The 16,387-nt window shown below is 44.4% G+C and overlaps 1 protein-coding gene across 1 annotated transcript in view; it reads left to right on the plus strand.

Moving 5' to 3' along the window:
* The window catches only part of Sdk1 (sidekick cell adhesion molecule 1), a 903,256-nt gene that overhangs the window by 658,324 nt on the left and 228,545 nt on the right, over positions 1–16,387 (plus strand). Inside the window, exons 6-7 of the mRNA XM_077802503.1 lie at positions 9,120–9,231; positions 10,333–10,523. Of these exons, the coding sequence (XP_077658629.1) occupies positions 9,120–9,231; positions 10,333–10,523 (303 nt within the window). The remainder of the gene's footprint in view (positions 1–9,119; positions 9,232–10,332; positions 10,524–16,387) is intronic.

Consider the following 16,387-nt stretch of genomic DNA (forward strand, 5'->3'; position numbering starts at 1 on the left):
CTTATTTTTTCCCAATGGACATTGTCTGGACTTTAGACATTTTTATAACTGTTCTCTCTCTCACCTGGTCAATACAATCAATACCTATTGTTACTATGGGATATTGAAGAGGATTTAAAATAAGCCAAGAAACTAATGACTCAAGACTAAGCTTTTAAGTAGAGTCTTTTCCTCCTGGGTTTGTTTTCAGTCTAATTTTCTCTTTGGCTTCAACAAGCATTAGACCAGTTATTTTTGGAAGATTTTTGAGGTTTCAAATGTTCCCATGGGCTCCCTTACCTGTTAGCTTTGCAATGGGATCCTGTTTTTACAAAATCAAAAGTGCTATAGATTTAGAAATGAAGAAGTGGCAACAAGGAGGTTCTTTTTAGTCTTAGAATTTGTGGTGGTTGGCGCTGGGGATTAGCTCAGTGGTAGAGGCTCACTCAGCATGTGAGCAAGAGCCTGGGCTCCATCCCTGGTTCTGGAAAAAAAAAAAATTGTGGTGGCTCTTGTCATACTATAGTTTTCCTTGTAAGAAAGCCACCTCTCACTGACTATATCCGCTTTCATGTACGAAGAGCAAACAGACCACTCACTATATGAATGTGAAGACTTTGCATGAGTTTCGTGTCTTGAGGCAAAGACTCAGCATCTCATTTGGCCTCATCACCTCTGGTCTGGCACAGGGAAGCCTGGCATTGTGAGGTGACAGCCCACAGCCTCTACCTATGGAGTTGGCTGCTATAGACTAAGGCCCAAGTCATATGATTTCATGGGTAAAATAAGGCTTTAAATCAATAAATATCTTCATCCTTAGTTTTTTTTTCAACATAATGTTGAAATGTTTGCCAGCATCACTTGGCTCTGAACCAGGACCCCAAATGGTGGGCTTACTGGAGGAAACCAAAACAGAGGCTCTTCTCAAATGTGCTGGGAAACCCCACTTCTCTCAGGCATAGACTTTCTGAAGAAACAAGAGTCTCCCGGAAATGGCCTGATCTCAGAGCCCTGGCTACAAGTTTCCTGTTCTGAGCCCAACCAGGCTGTCTACACATCATACACATACACATATATGTGCGAGTGATGGACATACACATCCTCATCCTTCATATTCCTGCCTTACAAAGGAGCTCAGAGAAATACCTTGCCCCTAAGCAGCAGGAGCCAAGGCATGTCCAGGTACATGGGATTCTATGTTCTTCTTCAGAACTGTGCCTGTCAGCTGTCAGGTGGTGGAAACTTTGTCTGGGTCCTTGGAAGGGAGGTTCAGTGTAGAATGGGAAGGGCCAAAGGTGGAGGTCAGGAAGGGACAGAGGTCTGCCTCTAGGACCTGGCCACACCAGCATCACTTGCTACATGTCTAAAGAGAAGGGGCTGGCAGACAGGCTGAGCATGTCACCAGGTCCACACTGCATGCTCTCAGGACAGGCTAATCTCACAGAAATGCTCAAGTGAGTCATGGGAATGTGGGAGGATGTGCAGGGTTATGAGAACAAGAGTGGGGCACAGGCAGGGTGAAGAGGGCTATGGTTTGGAGGGTGTTATTGACCAAAACAAGTTACACACCTACACTAGGGCCTCTGGCACAATCTCAGACCCCACTCAGGCAGAGTGGGAAGCACAGTCTAGAGAGGACCAGGAGTGAGGAGTCTATACAGCATCCTTTAAGATCTGGTGCACAGTGCCGGGAAGATTGGCTAGTGGCGCTCTGGAAATGACCACTGTATGCCCTTCTGTTACCAGCCATTGAGGACTCCAGGCACCATGTGGGCCATGATGCCCCTGGGGGCCTGCATAGGAGCAGGGGCATCTGGACCCCAGGCTGCCATGCCTTTGAGTCAAGGAGAGCTCTCTGAGAACTGTCCCAACAAACCAAAACCCCGGTCAGTCCTAGGAGGGTAGCAGCTTCCTTACAAGGTATGGTATGGACAAGATGAGAGGATGAAGAGAGGTGAAGGAGAAGCAGGAGGGACCCAGGGGTACTGCTGACCCCATGGTTAACGGGCATCTTGTGTATGACATCTGAATTCCAATCCCCGACTTACCCCTCAACCTGACCACTCTCCTGCCCTCTCTCAGACTTTCCATCTCATAAATGCCAACTTTTCCTCTTCTGGCTCCAGTTCCTCAATTATCCCCAGGGCTGGTCCATCAAGCAAATGATGTGACTCTGCCTTGACAGTGTCAGAAACCTAGATGCCATGATTACCCACCCCATCCCCAGCCTAGATGGCCCTGTGTCTGACACAGGCTCCTGTGCCCACCTGGCTGTCCTCCTTAGCCATCTTTGCCACTAGAATTACTTCCCTACAGTCTCTAGAATTCTGCTCTTCAGATCACATCACTACTTTGTCCTAAATCCAGTGGCTTCCCCACCTCACTGAGAATAAAGCTGGTCTCCAGGGCCCTGCCTGAGCAGATCCCACTGTCATCCACTGCCCCTTCTCCTGCTCTGTTCCAGCCTTACTGGCTACACCCCCAACACAGCAAGCACATTTCTGCCTCATCGTCCTACACTGGCTATTCCTCTGCCTGGGATGTGCTGTGCCCAGAGAACCCCATGGCTGGCTCTCTTTCCTTGCTGTCTTCAAGGTCCGAGTTCATCAGTCCCACTGCTCTTCTTGTTCCTAATGCTGAGCCTCCATGACTGGCTGTGGGCCATATGCTTATTCTCCCACCTCCAGCTCTCTGCCTGCCTGCAGTGTTTTGCATTCATCCTACTTTATCTGCAATAATTCCACAGCTTAACAGTTCAGGTTACCTTAGGACATTTTAAAAAAATTTTTTTTTAAATTCTCTGTTGGAGAGACTTGCTATTCTTAAGTGCCCTTTTTAGTCAAATGCAAGCTGCGTGACCTCTCCCATGGCCTTTTCGGGGAGCAGAGGTTCATGCAGGGGATGCTGCCTGAGACCAGGGTCTACTCCCCTGAATTTATTCCTACAACTGCAAAGAGGCTTCACCTCAAGTGTCTGTCCATCTGCTTATGACACTGCCTAGTGTCCGTCTGATGCCGGCTCCTGCAAGACTCCTCTTGATTCAACAACTTCACCTCCAGCCTTGGCCAGCCCGGAAGGAGTTCAGCTGGGAAAGCTGCTGAAAAGCCTCAGCTAAGGAAATGCATGGAGGAAGGAGCACGCTAGTTAATTTCATGTTTGGTTAACTGAGCATAACCCAAGTCTTCATTAGAAGGACTCAGCATTATGTTGAAAAAAAAAAAAGATTATGGATGAAGATATTTATTGATTTAAAGCCTTATTTTACCTATGAAACCATATGACTTGGGCCTCAGTTTTCCCATCTATACAAGGAGATAATAGCCAACTTACTGGGCTGTTGAAGTGGGCAGCATATGTAAGTAATCATTAGCAGACTATTTTTGGCTCTCTAAGAGATTGCTAAAACAAATTTTCTCCTTTCATTTTTGTTTACATTCTTCTAGGAAATAAGTCTTCATAGATTGGTGTTATTGTTTGGATATGAAGTGTGCCCAGAAAGTACCTGGGTTAATGCAGGACTGTTCAGAGGTGAAATGATTGGATTGCAAAAGCTGTGACCTAATCAGTCCATCTTTTTAAAAAAATTTTTAGTTATAGATAGACACAATATGTTTATTTTATTTTTATATGGTGCTGAGGATTGAACCAGTGCCCTCCATATGTGAGGTGAACACTCTACCATTGAGCCACAACCTGAGACCCTTGTATTTTTTTAATGTTTTATTTTTAGTTGTAGATGGACACAATACCTATTTTATTTTTTTATGTGGTGCTGAGGATGGAAACCAGTGCCTCACATGTGTAGGGAAAGTGCTCTACCACCTGAGCCACAACCCCAGCCCTAATCAGACCATCTTAGTTTGAAAGGACTACTAGGTAATAACTGTAGGTAGGTGGAGCATGGCTGGAGGAGATGGGTCACTGGAGCATGTCCTGCAAGAGTGGCTTCCCTGTGGCCCCTTCCCCTTTCTCTCTCCCATTCCTGTCTGCTATGAGGTGAGCAATACTCCACCATGATATTCTACCTCTGCCTGAGCAGCTCTTAGGCCCAGAGCAGTGGAGTAAGCCGGCCATGGACTGAAAATCTGAAACTGTGGACCCCAAATAAACTTTTCCTCCTATAAATTGTCCTTGTCAGGTATTTTGGTCACAGTGACAAAGCTGACTAACACAATTGTCACATGGCATTTTCAAAACTACTTGCTAAGGTAGAACACTGATAGAGAGATGGGGTGGGGGATGGCAGCTCATTTATGTAGAATATTTGTGAAACAATCACTTAGTATTTGTTGAGTGTTTTGTTGAATCTTAGATATATGGGGCTAACAGAAATAAAGAGGTTATTTTATTTTTTTAAGAAATGCCTAGATACTCATCTTTGTATCTTTTTTCTAAAAATTGAATGTGGAAAAAATTCTGGTAAAAAAGCCAGCAAATGCATGTATTTTCATCTTCTTGCTTAAAAAAGGAATAAACACTCACTAAAAAGCAGTAAAGGAACAAAAGAGTGAGATCCTTCAGGATAAAAAAGGTTAAGAGTAGCCATCACTGAGTGAGGGATGAAGACAAACAACTGGAAAGCAGATTTCAGAGGGAGGAATTCTGACCAAGGGGGAGATTACAGCATGGAGATTCATGGGGCAGACTTGATCATAGAAGATCTGGTTATGACACAGAGCTAGAAGTAAGAGCTTGGCTAATAAAAATTTGCACATGGAGCAACCTATTTCCTATTCCTGTCACTCAATACTGTTGAGAATACTCAACAACTAAAATTACTGGACAGTGGACAGACAGGCTGACAAGTAGGTAAGGATTCACTTGGCTGAGAATGAATGGTCCCAGAAAAAAGACTTCTATACTCTGTGATTTAGGGGCCCTTCACAATAGTAATCAATGTCCTACCTGATTGTAGCTGTCAGTGACAAGCCAAATGTTTATCTTTCCATTAACTTCTTATCATTTTTAAGTATGAAAAGTCATATAAGGATCATTTGAAGAAAGACACTATTGTGAAAGATATAATTTGGAAATATATTGCATAAAAGATATATTACATAAAATATATTGCATAAGAACAGGATGCTATAAAACCTGAACAATCATGAGGGGAAGCCACTCTTGGTGATTACAGTATGGTTGATGAAATAAAAATTCAAAAGATCAGTTGGGAGGTACAGTTGAGGATCTCTCCAAAACTGGAAAAATTTTAAAAAGCAAGCATATTGAATCAATTGGAAAGCCTAAAATCCAACCAATAAGAGCTCTAGAAACAGAAAACTAGTAAGAAAATAATGTTGGAAATAATGCAAAAGAAGGTGCATCTCCAAAACAAAAGGCCCTATCAAGTACCTCACACAGCAGAACAAAAAAGATCATAAAAATTTTAAATACATAGAGAATATCCCAAAAGTTGCAGGAGAGAAATAAAAACAAGCAAAAGAAAGATCACCTATAAATAATGAGAACTGAACTTATATCAGACTTTTCCTCTATAATATTGGACACTAGAAAACAGTGGAAGGTGTCTTCAAAATTCTAAGGCAATCACTTTTTGTATTTGGAGTATGTCCAGGCAAACAGTCATGTGGAAATAGATTAAAGCCACTTTCAGTCATTCAAGGACTTTGCAAGCTTACCTTTTCCACACATTCTTTTCTTAGGAAGATACTTGAAGATGCTCCAGAAAAATGAGGACAAAAGTCAAAAGGGGAACATGAGCTACAGGGAACAATGACTATTCCCAAGAATGCAGCAAGGAGTAGTCTCGGGATGACAGGTCCACACTAACAGGAACAGGGTCAGTCTGCTGTAAAGGAAACGCAGTAGAAGGCTTGCACATGGACGGAAGAGGACAGTACGAAAGTCTTAAGATGAAATGCAGCAACTCCCTACTCTCAAGCCAAAGGCATTTTCTTCTCAATTTAACCCTTTATTTAAGCATTTAATACCATGTTTTAAGTTTATGTATCTCTTGCTATTTCTCGATGTACCATTTCAGACATTATCTATTGACTGCTGTGATGATGTGTTTTTAGCTCATACCACTTTGTACGCCATTTCGACAGAGTTAAAATGAAATTTTTAGTTCTTCCATTATTCACCTTTTTAACTGTATACTGAAAGAAAGAAAGAAAGAAAGAAAATACATAGAGCAAGAGATTGTACTTTAAAGTTACAAAGGTAATACGTATATATGGATATATGTGTACACACACCCCCCTCTATTTCCTGGGCTCCTGGAAACAGTAACTTCTTACTTCCTGTGTGTGATGTGAAGCCACCCTTCCCTTCAATTATCTTCTGCTCTTCCACGTTGCTCTATCTTCCTTACTTTCACAACATCAGGGTTAATAACATTTATATTCTATTTCAGAATCATAATTGCATCTTCAACTCTGACTGTAGATTATTAATAATAGAATAAATATTAACTATATTTAAATGAATATATAGTATTAATATTATATGTATTATTTAAAGATCATCCACTGCACAGTGAGGTCATATTCAAAGATTGTTTCTTTCTTATGTGGACCTTTTCTTTTCCTGGGATTTCTAATCGCCTTCCTTTTTTAAAAGATGTGTATGTGTGTATAATGTGAGTGTGCACACATACATCTATACATTTTAGGAGATATGTATAATTCCAAGTAAATAACAGAAGAACCAAAAATTCTGTTTGAGAGGATGCGTGAAGTAGTGTAGGCACAATTTTATTCATCACAGCAGATGGTCAGTAAACAATGCCTGAAATTGCTGAATCAAAAAGTAGCCATAAATACATTAAATTTAAACTAAACTAAAGCATGAAAAGATTTAGAAGAGATTGCTTTTGGGTGGTATGAGAGATTGTTCCATTTTATTTTAAGTATCGTTACTGTTCTTTTTAATCCATGTGTACATATGACTTTAAAATTTATTCTTAGTTTAAAATTTACTTTTTGGTTCTGGGGATTGATTGAAATTTTAAAACAACTTTTAAAAAGAAGAACATATACTAGAATCATATACTGTAATGAGCACTATTCTTGCTAATCAGGATGTCTGGATTCATCACCTATGTAAAAATTTTCTGCAATGTTTTGGCACAATTGCCATAAAAAAATGCACAGCTTTGCATCAGGGGACTCTTGCTTTGATTTTGCTGTGGTCATGCTCATGGAGCCACTTCACCTCACTGTGACCTTGTGGGCACCTTGCAGTTACTCTTTTAGGCCCTGTTACCTTTGCTTCAGCATCTCTTGCACCTTCTGTTTCTCCCACCAGTATCCTTTGTGGAAGCCAGGAGTTGGGGGTCCAAGGGCTGGCTTAGAGGCAGATTGACATCTACTCACTCTGAATAGAGAAGCCACTCAGCTCACCCTATGCCTCTGTCTGGCAGGTGTGCTGCAGCAGTATATTTGTGTGTGCTTTAAATGATATGAATAAAAGTTACAGTTTTGTAGGAACCCGAACTAAGGACTGCTTCATCCTTCTCTCTGTGGCTGGCTGGAGCAAAGCCTCTATTGTGCCTGTCCCAGAGGGTTGTGAGCTCAGACTTGGGGCATTCCTGTCCAACACTTAGTCTCTTTGGCCTGTGCCAGAGAGGAGCCAGGGGCCAGGAGCCAGGAGCCAGGGGACCATCTTCTCTAGGCAGTGATGAGTGCTAAGCGTGGGCTTCCTGTCTGTCACCATGGCTGCATGGTGATTAATGCCAAGTTAGCACCTCTCTCAGTGACCTTTCAGCTTCCTCTGCCACTGCCCTTCACTTCTCATAACTATTTGCAAATATTAGCTCCTCGGGTCGTTCCTCCTCATCTGTGACTTTCACAGGTGACCAGAGGGTTGTTCCTCAGATTGACAGTTTATACTCTGGCCTTAGTGAATGTGTCTGTACTCCAGCATTCCCTCAGAAATCTGCACCCAGCCCCACAATCTGTGAAGTTTCTAAAGGGAGAATGTTACCAGGCGGGTTCCCAGAGGCCCAGAGTTTGGGAAAGCCTTAAAATCCCTAAGAATGGGTCTCCCATCATGTAATCAATGTGAAGGTTTAAGAAAATTAATTTGCTGACTGCTGGCATAAGCTTTTCTCCTCCTCCCCTCCCTCTCCCTCTGCTTACCCCTCCCCCAACCCTCCCCCCTCCTCTTTCTCCTCCTCCTTTTTTTAAAATTCATATGCACATTTAATAGAAAAATCACATCCTGCTTAGATAGTGAATGCCAGACACTGAGTTATGGGAAGGAGGCCTTCCCTCTTCCTTGTTGTCCCTGTGGATGGCTGAGTGCCCACCAGCCGAGAGGCCACAACCTTTCCTTGGCCAGAGTTCTTCGCTGCTCAGATGGCAAGCTCTTCAGCATGAAGAGCTACAAGAGGCATTTTGCATTTGCAGTCGTTTAAATTTGTTTTTATTTCCAGTCTCTTACATCTCCACCCTTTATTGAAATTCCTATTCTATAAATGTTGTTTGGTCTTCATTTTCCCTAAATAAACAGTAGTAAAGTGTGCTGTGGGTAGTTTAATTTTGATGCTAAATGTGTTTTAGAGAAAAGTGGCAGAAATGCATCCTAGTTTTCTCTCCCTTGTCACCAAAGTATGAGCTAAATTATTTATAGTTTGATACTCACAAAACTGAGATGGATTCAGGATATTTACTTTGCAGAAAAGAAAAAGGGATTGAAACTGCAGTGAAGGAACTGAACACTGTTAATTGAATGTGTTTGCTCAGGGAGTCACATTCAGCTGCTTTCTATTGACCTCTGTGCCTAGCGGAGTGCCTGACACATGGCGTATTTGTGCAATTGACTGAATTTGAAAATAGTGGGTATATAGGTGACTCAATGGACAAAGTCTTAAATCAATGAAAAAAATAAAATACAGCCAGAAAGCATTTTGCAAAATGCTGAGTAGTTAAAAGCCTCATCGCAGCCCTATGCACAGAGCACAGCATGAGCTCTCCGGTGCGTGTCTCCTAGTCACTGCTGGGCTTCCAGCAGAGGCTGGATGTGTGTAGAGGGGGCGCCTGTGGTCTGACAGGTAGGTTATGGAATTCTGGATTTCCTCTCGGTGTATCTGACAGGACCCTTCATCTGCTGTTCTAGTCATCCCCTCTTCCATTCAGAGAGAAGTTCCATGGACGGTATCTCTTTCTCTGACACAGGAGATATTGGCACACCTGAAGCTGTGGCCCCTGTTATTGTGGTTGCCCCAGGCAACAGGAGTGTGGTGGCAGGATCCAGTGAGACGACCCTGGAGTGCATAGCCAATGCCAGGTACGGTGTGCTCTGGATACAGACACACAGTTTAAGTATTCCTCATCCAAAAATCCAAAATCTGAAACTTTTTGAGTATTGACATGGTACCCTAAGTGGGAAATTCCACCCCTGACTTTATTTGGTGGATCACAGTCAAAACACAGGTGCTGTGGCTGAGGTTGTGGCTTAGTGGTAGAGCACTTCACTAGCATGTGTGAGGCACGGGTTTGATCCTCAGCACTACATAAAAATAAATAAATAAAATATAGGTATTGTGTCCATCTACAACTAAAAAAAAATTTTAAAAAAAACGCAGGTGTCCTTAAAATATTGTATGCAATCCCCTCTGGCTGTAAAAAAAAAAAAACATCAACTAATTTCATGTTTTAGGCTTGGTTTCCATCCCCAAGATATCTCATTATATATGTGCAACTATTCCAAAATCAAAGAAAAAAACATGAAATACAAAAGCATTTCCAGTCCTCAGCATTTCAGATATGGGATATTGAGCCTATACTAATAAATACTCCCTGAGACGAGACCACGATGGGAAGAGGGACATATGCCCTCTACTTTCAGCAGAGGCAGGCCCTAATGTTCCCCAAACCTCCTGCAATAAGGGCTGCTTTTCATTTTAGCTATGGGTGATGGTGGAGCCTGCTTCTACCATGCTAGCTGGAGAAAAAAAGAGCAGGGCCCCTAGGCATCAAAGAAGAGTTCATTTCTCTCCCCTACTGTAATCATAAGCGTTCTCTGCCTGGTTCGTGGTCACTCCAGAATCAAGTTCGGGTGGTCACACCTCCCATGTAGCTGTAGTATCCCCTAGTAGTATTTATTTTAAACATTCTTTTCCTGAGCAAATGGGATCATTAGCACTTATGGTCCATTGCTGCTGCAATTAGCTATCCTTGCTCAATAGCCCTTGAGCAGAATGTATCGTTGATGTGTGCCGTAAGGGAGTAGAGCTGTATCTGGATTGATTTTTAAATGTCCATTGTTCAACCCGCCAGGGTTCCTGGTAGAATTAACTTTGTCGGGCTCGTGCTGAATGCCTGAAATTATTATTATTGCCATCTACATGATTCACAATCATTGTCACCGATGCCCTTGCTCTCACAGGCCTGTGGAAGAGCTGAGCGTGCACTGGAAGAGAAACGGAGTGAGACTCACCAGCGGGCTCCACAGCTTCGGGAGGCGCCTCACCATCAGCAACCCCACTTCCGCAGACACGGGGCTCTATGTCTGTGAGGCGACGCTGCAGGGGAGTGCTTTCGAGCCAGCCAGGGCAAAAGCCTTCCTTTCCATCATAGGTAAGGCTCAAACCAATAAGTGGCGCCATCAACGTCCTGAGATAGAACTCCACACTGACACTTCCCTGTACATGAAATGGCAACCCTGTATTTCACCGACTTTATTTTTGAATCATAAAATGCATGTGAGGTTGTGTTTATCTTTCAAATTCATCCTGTTCTTCTTTTCCAAGAAGATGAATCTATTAAACCAAAAGTGTGGATGTGTCTGATACTTCCAGGAAATGTCCTTCTGAGCACGTCAGATCATAAAGCTTGGGATTGAAGGGCAAGGTCCTCGTCCTGGAAATCGCCTGCCTTGTCTGGCCTTTCTGCCCCATGCTTCTCCGTAACTCTTTTGGGCTATTATGATGATGTTCAAAAGTCATTCTATTACTGTTGTTAAGTTTTTGACTCACTATTGGATGCTATCTTTGGTTTCACTAGAAGGTAGGAGTACAGATGTGTCATAAAAATGGGGTGTCAACCTAGAACCAAGGAGAATGAGAGGTCAGATTAAGTGCCTCTGAGTTGCCTAGCTCTAAATGCTGGAAGTTAACAGTGGTTAGAAAGTGTCTTGTACAGGCTGAGAAAATCTTAGATTTATTGTCAGATTATGAAAAGATTACATTAAATTGTGAGGCAAGTGCCTTCATTTCTTCGACTTTTCCAGATCCAGTCAGTCCTTCATTTGCTTAAGTGGCTGTGATTCCTGTTCTGGTACCCATCCTTCCTGGTGGTAGCCACTGCTGATCAGAGCGTGTGAGAGGTCAGCTCCAGACAGGAGCATCTCTGCTCCATCTCTCCCTCCTGTGAGTAAGAGGAATTGAGAACTGGAGAGGCAGGATAGGAAGGAAGCCTTTGGATATCAGTAGCTCCTCCAATAATACATCTTGTAGCTTGTGATTGCAAACCAAGGAAACCCCCAAAAATCGTAGCTCCCTCTGAAATTAGCAAGAGGATGTCAAGGGTACTACACAAAATGTAGGGATTTGTGCCCCCAGTTTGGCTCTGCTAAACACATTGCAGGGTAAACCTGTTAGCCCCCCTGAAAGAAGTGTCAGGATAGTGCCTACCCAAGAAGCAGGCTTGGGTCCCAGATCGCTGCCTGTTCCACTGGGGATCCAAGCTGCTCCGCTGCTGCCTATCTCCATTCCTTGTGGTGCCGGGGCTGTAATGTAAATATCACGTCTCGTTCTCTGCAAAGACTTTCATCAAGGTTGATCTACAGCTATATGAACACAGCGCATTATAGATTGAACCAAAATTAAAATTTGTGATGTGTAAATCTCTTGTAGACAGGACTATATTGTGTTAAAACATTTTAAGGTAATTTAAACAAGAGAGGAAATTTATCTCCCTGTAAACTAGAATGTTTGTTTCAATCATAATTCCTTTTTAAAATATTTAAATCTATCATAAGAACTTAGGTCTTGCATTTATATCGGAACTCCAAAGCAGAATGCTTTTGTGTTCTACAGTTAACGTCTCTCTGTGCTCTGACTTTTAAAGGCACATGAGCACACTTCACTTCTTCACAATGCTGATTTACATCCTCTTTTATTCATAAGGACTCACTGTGATGGGGGATTTTTGTGGTTGGTTCACACTGGAAGAGCCCTGAAGAGTGTCTCTGAGGTTCTGAGGACTTGGTGGGATTATTGCCCCACATCCAGCCACCTTGGAAGGTCCTCAAAATACATGTCCAATCTCCCACGGCTGTCACCGTGGAACTGGGGAAAGAGCTATTGATGTAAACATGCAGATGAAAGAAAGCAGAAACAAATTGGCTCCCAATTACTTTTATTTCACACTGATGAGACCAGACAGCCTGGTTGCACTGTTTACTCCACCTGTCAGCTTCCCTGCCGTATTGCTCAATTTCTGTGGTTTAAACAGGAGCCCTGAGCTCTGATCAGACAGCCTGGTGCTGCTGGAAGATCCCTGGCACCCACTCGCTACAGTCAGTAGGCTCTATGGCCTGGCGGTCTGTCCCCTCTGCCACACTGGGGCTCAGCTGTGCTGCTGTCTCTCAGCAGGCCCTTTTCTCCTAACCCCCACCCTGTGCCCTCAGGGTGACACACCACACTACTTGATACACTCCATGAGGCCATTCTGTTCCCTGACCACCCCAGGGCAGGGGCAGCATGTCCCCAGCCCCAAGGCACCACTTCCACTGGGTCACTTCCATCACCTCCATCTCCTTCCTGGTGGAGTCCTCCAGCCACTGGAACCAACTGTGCCACTGTGGCAGGTGAGGGGTGCTGGGCCTAGGAGCAACCTTTGGACATCTGAGGAACTGTGGTTGCACCTGACTCCCCTGCAGATAGGCAGTCAGCATTTCCTGCTCATCACATCCCAAGCACTGTCATTCACAGCTTGCCTGCCCATGTAGGTGTTTGCACCCCAGCACCCTGGCTCTTTCATGCCCCTCAGAAACTGGGAGTGGGAGAGTAACTACCACAGAGCCATCTTCATACATCTCAAATCTGTTCTGATTGTTTGAACACAAATCATTCAGAAATTTCAAATACCTTAAAATGTCATTACTTGTAGCATCTCTTGGCTGATACCAAGATCACACTTGAGAAGTCATTCTGCAGCTTTATTCCACAGGCTTCTAGAGCTGAAGCGGAGCCCCTCTTACATGTTCATGTCCCAATGCAAAAGTGCCACCTCCCTGCCTTTCCCCCATCCCGCTTAGAATCTCTACCCTCCCTTCTGCCTCTCCTATTTCTGGGTGGAAAAAGTTCTCCACTCTTGATGGCCCACATGGTTAGACCAGGCCCACTTAGCTAAGCCAAGAGTCTCCTGTTCACTGACTTTAGGTTGGTAACCTTGAGCCCATCTTCAAGTCATACTCAGAGGCCCAGGGATTTGGGAGTGGATGTCCATGGGAACCATTCTGCCCACTGCAGTGGACGAAGGCTCCTGAGTGTAGATAGTGACAACTGCTGTGGCCACACTCTGGGACCTACCTGCTACTCACTGAGGTGGACTTTGGAGGGAAAATAGTATGGGGAATGTCTTCAGGCCTTGTGAAAATCCCTGCTTAGGACAAACCCTGAATTGTATTCAGAAGCCACTATCTAGCACCAAGATCAGAAAAAGATGAAGAATCCTTGGTGCCCCCTTGGTGCCCGTGACCATCTCTACTGTGGCTGCCTCAATAAGGCCAGAACTGCACTCTATCACCCTGGCATTCTGGAGAGTGGGGGATTTGATAGAGGCCCTTGGTGGGGGCTGCCTGAGGGGAATCTCCACCTCCAGGTCTGAGATTGTGGGCTGGCAGCCTTAGCAGATATCCAAGAACAGCTGGTCCATGACCTTTGATTTAACACTGGGCATGAGAATCTTTTCTTGATGTCTTCTCATTGCTTCAAAAGAGATAGAAATGTCCGTTTCAATCCCCAGTTTTATTGGCTGCATTTGTGATCAATTTTTAAAAGTCCAGTGTGGGCTGGCAGCACACCTGTTCTAGAAAGAGTATTGCCGATTTGTGAAGACACATGCTCACTCTCTTGCCCTTTGAAGATTAAGTGCTTGCAATGCTCTGTGCCCTGGAGGGCTAGCCCATAGCTGATCTCCACGCTTCAACTCACAGCCTCCATGGCTGATAGGCCTGGAATCCCCCTGCTTTTTCTTCTCCTAGCAGACTGCGAGTGAACAAGTAGCTAGTGATGGGGAGAAAATCCTTCCAGGCACCTGATGAGACCAGGCAGTGTGAAGAGCCAGTTGTTAGAGGTTGTGGCCTGCAGACAGTGGGGAAGTAATAACATGATGAAGAGCAGAAGCATCAGGGACTGCGGAGCCTGTATGGCCCAAGGTTTGCCCACTCTGCTGGCTCCACCACCTGAAGGCTTCCAGGAACAAGGAACCAGCTTGCTCTGCTGTGCTGTAACATGCCATCTCTCTGGGGGTGGGATGTGAAATGCTGCAGCTGCCTGGCACCAGCAGACTGCCCTTCCAGACTGGGCCCTGGCAAGGTGCTCAGGAGTACAGGGGGCAGGGAGCTCCCACCTGTTGGTGGCCCTATGCACCATGCCCACTCACCTGGTGACTGACTGGGGAGGAGTGAGGGCACCTGGGAAGGGATAGTCTCAGCCTGGCCTCAGCCCCTGGGTTACTCTGTGGACTCCTCGTCTCCAGCTCTAGCCTCCCTGGCTCTTGGGAGAAATTAGGGGTAAAATTGTCACCAGAGGCCTGTCTCTGGAGATCAAATAAGCAGGCCCAGCCACTCACCCCAAAAAACAAACAGAAAAGGTAGTGGCAAAAGGCAGGAAGGGAACTTAAATCTGTGCAGCAGGGAGTCAAGGAGTCCCTCGTCCTTGGCTCTGTCTTCCAGGGACTGACAATGACTTTGAGGTTTTATAGGAAGGGAATGAAGGCAAGCATCAGGGTTTGCACAGCTGGAGGTTTTTCACAGCTGCCAAAGCAGGTATGGTCTGTCCATCATGCTCTCAGGCTTGGTCAGGCGGGGCCTTGTCCAGGACAAGAAAGTGGCTGCTTCTGCGGAGTAGCTTCACCTCATCACAAGATGTTTCTCCATCAGACCTGTTGCTCCTGGAATCCAAGGTGATTCAGAGAAAGGAGACAAATGCACAATGGAGGCAGAGATGCCACATCTTTAGTCCTGCTTTTAGCCACCTAGGGAACACTTGCAGGCAGAAGTGAAGAGTCTGAGTCCTTGTTACATAGTCAGCACCTGGGGAAAGGTGCTGTGGTCCTGAAGGTGCTGGCTGTTTATAGGTGCAGATTTGCATTATCAAGCACAGATTATTTGGGAGGAATCTCAAGGGAGCTGTGGGTGAGAAAAGTGAGTTCCAAAGGTGACAAGCTATATGACCATCTATATAACATTCTTGAAATGACAGAGAACAGATCAGTTGCTGCCAGGAGTAGAGATGGGGGCTTGGGATGGGCATGGTTATAGAAGAGCAGCTTCCTGTGTCTCAGTGTGGCGTGGATGCATGAACCTGTACTTGTGGTGATGGGGCATGAAACTAAACTTGCGTGTGCACATGCACTCTCTCTCTCAAACACACACACATATACATACACCACACACACAAGCACAAGCAAAACTGGGGAGAGCTAGATAAAATAGGTTGATTGCATCAGTGTTTATATCCTGTTTGTGATATTGTGCTTGGAGAAGGAAGGTATTAAATCTGCAGCTTCTCTAGGCCTGGTCACTACAAACAAAAACTAAGCAGATGATTTGATTCCAGCTAGTGAATTTGCAGCCATCTCTGAAGCCAGAGTGGGTAATTCAGGCAGATTGTTTCCACTTGAGTGGTCCAGGTAATTGCAGAATTGATACCCAACTTTGCCTCCATTCAGAAACCTCCAGCTTTTTCTCCTTAATCATTTCTTTGAAATGCTACATTTTTATTTCTGTTTCCTCTTTTATGTCCTACCCTGTTTTAAAGATACAGTCAATATAGGAGGCATGCCAACCTACATTATCCACATTCCACGCAGATACGATGAGAACAAGCCACTCTGGAGACAGTCCCCAGATATTAATTATCACGAAGAAAGTGAATGCACCGCCTTTTGTTATCAGGATAATGAAATCACTACCATCTGAATACTCCCAAACTTGGCCAAGCTTCTGTTGAATTTCTGCTGAATAAACTGAGAAAAATATTTCATTTTACTCTCTGAGGAAATACATTGTTTAATACAACCACTATTTCTGTTGCCCAGGCAAGTGCGGAGTCTAAGGATGCAGTGGTGGAGGGTCCCTTTGCTGCCGGAGATGTGAAAGTCCCCTCCATTGTTCTCTCTCTCTCTCTCTCTCTCTCTCTCTCTCTCTCTCTCTCTCTCTCTCTCTCTCTCTCTCTCTTTGTTATTATTTTGCATTCCATTGATGTATTAAA

Source organism: Urocitellus parryii, chromosome 9 (genome assembly GCF_045843805.1).
Source record: "Urocitellus parryii isolate mUroPar1 chromosome 9, mUroPar1.hap1, whole genome shotgun sequence".
NCBI lineage: Eukaryota > Metazoa > Chordata > Mammalia > Rodentia > Sciuridae > Urocitellus > Urocitellus parryii.